The sequence below is a fragment of the Triticum urartu genome, chromosome 1A, assembly GCF_056163025.1.
Source record: "Triticum urartu cultivar PI428250 chromosome 1A, HENAU_Tu73, whole genome shotgun sequence".
NCBI classification, from domain to species: Eukaryota; Viridiplantae; Streptophyta; class Magnoliopsida; order Poales; family Poaceae; genus Triticum; species Triticum urartu.
Genome location: NC_141873.1, coordinates 395,593,987 through 395,601,424, shown reverse-complemented (window position 1 = coordinate 395,601,424; position 7,438 = coordinate 395,593,987). Strand labels below are relative to the sequence as shown.

At 51.7% G+C, this 7,438-nt stretch overlaps 1 protein-coding gene across 1 annotated transcript; it reads left to right on the top strand.

Annotated features, from left to right (window-relative positions):
* Window positions 1-4,072: 4,072 nt before the first annotated feature.
* Window positions 4,073-4,733, top strand: LOC147991399 (uncharacterized). The gene is made up of 2 exons (XM_087538656.1): window positions 4,073-4,093; window positions 4,206-4,733. The coding sequence occupies exons 1-2, from the start codon at window positions 4,073-4,075 to the stop codon at window positions 4,731-4,733; spliced, it is 549 nt and encodes a 182-aa protein (XP_087394782.1).
* Window positions 4,734-7,438: the final 2,705 nt, after the last annotated feature.

Here is a 7,438-nt window from a genome sequence, read left to right as displayed (position 1 = left end):
CGACTCGAGGCGGACGTCGTCGCGGTAGCGACGACGGACGCCGAGACTAGCACGTGACACCACTGCCACCCTGTCTATCTTAGGGTAACGCGCGTCGAGGCGGACGTCGTCGCGGTAGCGACGACCGACGCCGAGACGAGCATTTGACATCAGTACCACCCTGTCTTAGCGTAACGCGAGTCGAGGCGGACGTCATCGCGGTAGCGACGACGAACGCCGAGACGAGCACGTGACACCACTGCAACCCTGTCTATCTTAGGGCAACGCGAGTCGAGGCGGACGTCGTCGCGGTAGCGACGACGGACGCCGAGACGAGCCCGTGACACCAATGCCACCCTGTCTATCTTAGGGTAACGCGACTCGAGGCGGACGTCGTCGCGGTAGCGACGACGGACGCCAAGACTAGCACGTGACACCACTGCCACCCTGTCTATCTTAGGGTAACGCGCGTCGAGGCGGACGTCGTCGCGGTAGCGACGACGGACGCCGAGACGAGCACGTGACATCACTACCACCCTGTCTATCTTAGTTTAACGGGAGTCGAGGCGGACGTCGTCGCGGTAGCGGCGACGGACGCCGAGACGAGCACGTGACATCACTACCACCCTGTCTATCTTAGGGTAACGCGAGTCGAGGCGGACGTCGTCGCGGTAGCGGCGACGGACGCCGAGACGAGCACGTGACATCACTACCACCCTGTCTTAGCGTAACGCGAGTCGAGGCGGACGTCGTCGCGGTAGCGACGACGGACGCGGAGACGAGCACGTGACACCACTGCCGCCCTGTCTTAGCGTAACGCGAGTCGAGGCGGACGTCGTCGTGATAGCGACGACGGACGCCGAGACGAGAACGTGATACCACTGCCACCCTGTCTTACCGTAACGCGAGTCGAGGCGGACGTCGTCGCGATAGCGACGATGGACGCCGAGACGAGCACGTGACACCACTGCCACCCTGTCTATCTTAGGGCAATGCGAGTCGAGGCGGACGTCGTTGCGGTAGCGACGACGGACGTCGAGACAAGCACGTGACACCACTGCCGCCCTGTCTTAGCGTAACGCGAGTCGAGGCGAACGTCGTCGCGGTAGCGATGACGGACGCCGAGACGAGAACGTGATACCACTGCCACCCTGTCTTAGCGTAACGCGAGTCGAGGCGGTAGCAACGACGGACGCCGAGACGAGCACGTGACACCCCTGCCACCCTGTCTATCTTGGGGTAACGCGAGTCGAGGCGGACGTCGTCGCGGTAGCGACGACGGTCGCCGAGACGAGCACGTGACACCACTGCCACCCTGTCTATCTTAGGGTAACGCGAGTCGAGGCGGACGTCGTCGCGGTAGCGACGACGGACGCCGAGACGAGCATTTGACATCACTACCACCCTGTCTTAGCGTAACGCAAGTCGAGGCGGATGTCGTCGCGGTAGCTACGACGGACGCCGAGACGAGCACGTGACACCACTGCCACCCTGTCTATCTTAGGGTAACGCGAGCCGAGGCGGACGTCGTCGCCTTAGCGGCCACAGACGCCGAGACGAGCATTTGACATCATTACCACCCTGTCTTAGCGTAACACGAGTCGAGGCGGACGTCGTCGCGGTAGCGACGACGAACGCCGAGACGAGCACGTGACACCACTGCCACCCTGTCTGTCTTAGGGCAACGCGAGTTGAGGCGGACGTCGTCGCGGTAGCGACGACGGACGCCGAGACGAGCCCGTGACACCAATGCCACCTTGTCTATCTTAGGGTAACGCGACTCGAGGCGGACGTCGTCGCGGTAGCGACGACGGACGCCGAGACTAGCACGTGACACCAGTGCCACCCTGTCTATCTTAGGTTAACGCGCGTCGAGGCGGACGTCGTCGCGGTAGCGACGACGGACGCCGAGACGAGCATTTGACATCACTACCACCCTGTCTTAGCGTAACGCGAGTCGAGGCGGACGTCGTCGCGGTAGCGACGACGAACGCCGAGACGAGCACGTGACACCACTTCAACCCTGTCTATCTTAGGGCAACGCGAGTCGAGGCGGACGTCGTCGCGGTAGCGACGACGGACGCCGAGACGAGCCTGTGACACCAATGCCACCTTGTCTATCTTAGGGTAACGCGACTCGAGGCGGACGTCGTCGCGGTAGGGACGACGGACGCCAAGACTAGCACGTGACACCACTGCCACCCTGTCTATCTTAGGGTAACGCGCGTCGAGGCGGACGTCGTCGCGGTAGCGACGACGGACGCCGAGACGAGCACGTGACATCACTACCACCCTGTCTATCTTAGGGAAACGGGAGTCGAGGCGGACGTCGTCGCCTTAGCGGCCACAGACGCCGAGACGAGCATTTGACATCATTACCACCCTATCTTAGCGTAACACGAGTCGAGCCGGACGTCGTCGCGGTAGCGACGACGAACGCCGAGACGAGCACGTGACACCACTGCCACCCTGTCTGTCTTAGGGCAACGCGAGTTGAGGCGGACGTCGTCGCGGTAGCGACGACGGACGCCGAGACGAGCCCGTGACACCAATGCCACCTTGTCTATCTTAGGGTAACGCGACTCGAGGCGGACGTCGTCGCGGTAGCGACGACGGACGCCGAGACTAGCACGTGACACCACTGCCACCCTGTCTATCTTAGGGTAACGCGCGTCGAGGCGGACGTCGTCGCGGTAGCGACGACCGACGCCGAGACGAGCATTTGACATCACTACCACCCTGTCTTAGCGTAACGCGAGTCGAGGCGGACGTCATCGCGGTAGCGACGACGAACGCCGAGACGAGCACGTGACACCACTGCAACCCTGTCTATCTTAGGGCAACGCGAGTCGAGGCGGACGTCGTCGCGGTAGCGACGACGGACGCCGAGACGAGCCCGTGACACCAATGCCACCCTGTCTATCTTAGGGTAACGCGACTCGAGGCGGACGTCGTCGCGGTAGCGACGACGGACGCCAAGACTAGCACGTGACACCACTGCCACCCTGTCTATCTTAGGGTAACGCGCGTCGAGGCGGACGTCGTCGCGGTAGCGACGACGGACGCCGAGACGAGCACGTGACATCACTACCACCCTGTCTATCTTAGTTTAACGGGAGTCGAGGCGGACGTCGTCGCGGTAGCGGCGACGGACGCCGAGACGAGCACGTGACATCACTACCACCCTGTCTATCTTAGGGTAACGCGAGTCGAGGCGGACGTCGTCGCGGTAGCGGCGACGGACGCCGAGACGAGCACGTGACATCACTACCACCCTGTCTTAGCGTAACGCGAGTCGAGGCGGACGTCGTCGCGGTAGCGACGACGGACGCGGAGACGAGCACGTGACACCACTGCCGCCCTGTCTTAGCGTAACGCGAGTCGAGGCGGACGTCGTCGTGATAGCGACGACGGACGCCGAGACGAGAACGTGATACCACTGCCACCCTGTCTTACCGTAACGCGAGTCGAGGCGGACGTCGTCGCGATAGCGACGATGGACGCCGAGACGAGCACGTGACACCACTGCCACCCTGTCTATCTTAGGGCAATGCGAGTCGAGGCGGACGTCGTTGCGGTAGCGACGACGGACGTCGAGACAAGCACGTGACACCACTGCCGCCCTGTCTTAGCGTAACGCGAGTCGAGGCGAACGTCGTCGCGGTAGCGATGACGGACGCCGAGACGAGAACGTGATACCACTGCCACCCTGTCTTACCGTAACGCGAGTCGAGGCGGACGTCGTCGCGATAGCGACGATGGACACCAAGACGAGCACGTGACACCACTGCCACCCTGTCTATCTTAGGGCAATGCGAGTCGAGGCGGACGTTGACACCACTTTTTTTGTTAACTTTTCATGCATGTTCTAAAGATGCTAAGCATGGTCTTTTCAAATTTTTTACACCAAATGTCACATCACTTTTTTTTAATTACTTCCTTTTGAGTTCTGTCTTTTCATAGTTTCACATAATCATGAATAATCTCGTCTCAGATTTCAGATTCTGGCATTAGGAGTTGCTAATAACTTGAAGGGAACAAGGAAATTGTTGGCTTTCTTCAATACATCCAACCAATAGAATTTATATCAACCATGGCTGAGCAGGCAAGAGCAGTGAGTTCCTTCTAATTTTTGCATTTACATAATTTATCTCAATTGATCACTTTCTTCACTACAGAAATGTTTTTATTCCTTACACTCGCTGATCTTTTTTCTTAATAAATAGGATTTTGCAACAAAGCTCTCGCTACGGAAATTCATGGCGACGGCGCAGCGTGTAACGCTAGATCAAAGACAGCTTGCCCGTAGCATGGGCCTGGATCATCTGCTTGACCTGAAATGTGATACTCTGCCGCGCGGTGTCGTTCATTATCTGGCATCGAACTTTGATGTACCCTCAAGGGCTATTGAACTCCCCAATGGGTTCAAGTTCACAATCACACCGTCATTCATACACCAGGTCCTGGGGATACCACTTGGCGGCAGAAGCATAGAGAAGAAGCAAAACCCAGCACTTAGATCACTAATTGCTCAGCAGACAAAATGCAAAGGAAACTACCCGACCATAAACGAGCTGGATGACTTGACACAACCTGGGCTGGATGGAGATTTATTCAAAAGGATTTTCACAATGTATGCACTTACCGTGCTCCTCTGCCCTTCAAGCCATGGGGCTGCTAGTCCAGATTACTACCACATTCTGGAAGACCCTGAACAGATTGGCTCATTCGACTTCTGCATGTGCCAATGCTAAAAGCATGTGCCAACGCTGAAACCCTTCTTCGAATAATTGACACAATACCAGTTTCGTCCGATCTAGACCTGCCGCTCTACACGGAAGTATTGGAGGGGATGTACCCACGGAAAATTGAGGTTGCAGATACCGAGGCTGAACCAACCCACACTTCTAGCCTACTTCCTTATGTTCTTGATGAGAAAGCATTTTGGCACCGATCGCAGAGTCCATGAGACACAAATTTGCTAACCTCCAGGGAGCTCAATCTGTTTGAAGAATGGAAGGTCTTTACCAAGGTTGATGGTAGTCAAGGCCCAACCAGCAGCTACCCAATCAGGACGACCGAGGACATCACTAATAGAACAAAAGGACGACATGCATGTCCTTAAATGACACGGCTGACAATTGCGTTGCTTTGAAAAAAAGGGCAAGGATGTTTCAGAACATAGATGAGCTGTCGAGCAACCTTCATCGTGAGATGCCACACACTTTAACAACTGTAAGCGCATCATCACACGAGAAAGATCAGTCATCAAGCGACGCTAATCTTGGTCAAATCCAACAAACACCGGTCCATGGCACCTCTTCAGCTACCAACCAAGACTTCCCATGGGACGACCCTGATATGGTAGCGCGGTTGATTGAGTCTACCGATAGGATTGAGGAAGAGTGGTTTCCACAACAAAGACAAACTCAGTATACCACATCAGTTACACAAGACATCCACATATCAAAGATCAAGCCCAATGAGATATGTTGCAGCTTCAGCTCAAATCCAGTCGAAAGTGCTATTTTCAATGACATTGTGTCACGAATACCACCTCATTCAAGGCAAAAGAGGTATCTCAGTAACAATCTCCTCTTTTTTTGTTTTTTCTTCCTTTTTTCTCCTCAATGGGGATGCGCTGTCTGTATAACAAGCAATATTTTGTCCTTTTTCATTCCTCTTTTTTGTTCCCATCAAGCTTCTTTCCCACTCTGAATTTTCCATATTTTTCATTTTGTGGCAGCCCAAGAATAGTACAAATGGGCTCGACATGGGTTGAACATAGGGTTTTTGGCCTGAGCATGCAAGTGTATGGCCGGGTCAATAAGTAGGTGATCAATATGTTGGGAAAAGCAGTAATGGCCGAGCAGACTGAAAAGGACAGGCTCAATCTTCTCCCGCGAAGTTACTGGTCAAGATACTATGTCGAATGCGACATTGCTGTAAGTAGAAACATAAATATGTGCAGACAATACTCTTTTTTCCATCCAATGCTCTGTTTCTTTTTTGCGAGCCCCCCTCCTTTTCTTGGTGCCTTTGAGGCATCTTTGATCCGATCAAAATTTTCCAGAAATTATTCCAAAAGGCATTTGAAACTTCATTGGCGTTATCTGTTCACCTGAGGGAGACAATGATAGGATTCCATCTTGACCGAATTCACATGGTATTTTTCGTAGTCCAATAAACAAGCCATATAATTTATAGTCTCCATGCAAGTCCCATGTCTTTTTCTATTTTTCAGTAAAAAGTCACCCATGGTGTTTTGTGCTAATATTGTTTTGTTTATTTTTGGATCAATGTACAGGTGTTTTTACCTTTAAGCTCATACAGTTTCTGGTACATGGTTGTTGCTAACTTTAGGAAGGAAACGTTTGAAGTCCTCTGCCCAAATAACATAATCGACTTGATTGCTGACGAAGCTCAGCTTGTAATCAAGAATTTCAAAGCGGCTTTCAAGCTGGCATACAAGAGATCACAAGTAAATGTGACTGACATGGGTGTGGCTTTCCGGAGTGTGTGCTCTTCAACTAAAGAGTAATGCAATCCAACGACTGAAATACTCAAGCAATTTTATGCATGATCCTTTTCAGTATTTTTTTCATCTAACTTTAGTGATGCAAAAAACATAATTATGAATTGCAGGGCAGATAGTGGGATCTTCACAATGAAGTTGGTACAAGGACATGATGGAGACAACACTTTGTGTTTCGAACCCGTAAGTCATAGCAACCACCCCTTTTCGTCTTTTTTGTATTTTTTGTTCAACTGATAACACACACATCACATATCCATGTAATGTAGCTCAACTTTTTGCTGCTTAAAACCTCATCCTTTTTTATGCTTTTTGTCAGGCCCATTTTTTTAGTCTCTCACAGGTGTTTTATCTTTTTTTATTCTTATATCCTGCTGCGTTTTTACATCAATATAACATGTTTTTTCCTTTTTTAGTTCAACTTAACTGTTATTTTTATGTAAAACAAAAACAGGAGCATGCAAAGAGCCTGCGCGAGAGTCTAACTTACTACATGGTTGCTCACCCTTGCAATGAAAACCTGATGCCAGAAACCAAAGAAATCTTAAGAAAATATGTGAGTATTGACTTATCTCTTTAATACCCCCCCACACACCCCACCTCTTTTTTATTTACCTGGTTTTTGCTACATCGTTTATTTTTTTGCTTTCTTTTAGTTATTGACAATGTTCTTAAACTTCTTCTTTCATTGAAAAAATAACTTTCTTTTTTTCTATGCGTGTTTTCTTTTCCGCAGGGTGTTCCATTTGACTACTCGGTACATATGACTAAAGGAAAATTCCCTTCATTTTTCTCTGTCTTTTTTGCAAACAGATTTTTTTCTCTTTTACCGTTTTTCCAAGTTTGTATGCATTCCCCCATGATTTCTAACATTTTTCTCTTTCTTTTCTCATGAACATAAATCTCACAGACTCCAGGGTATTC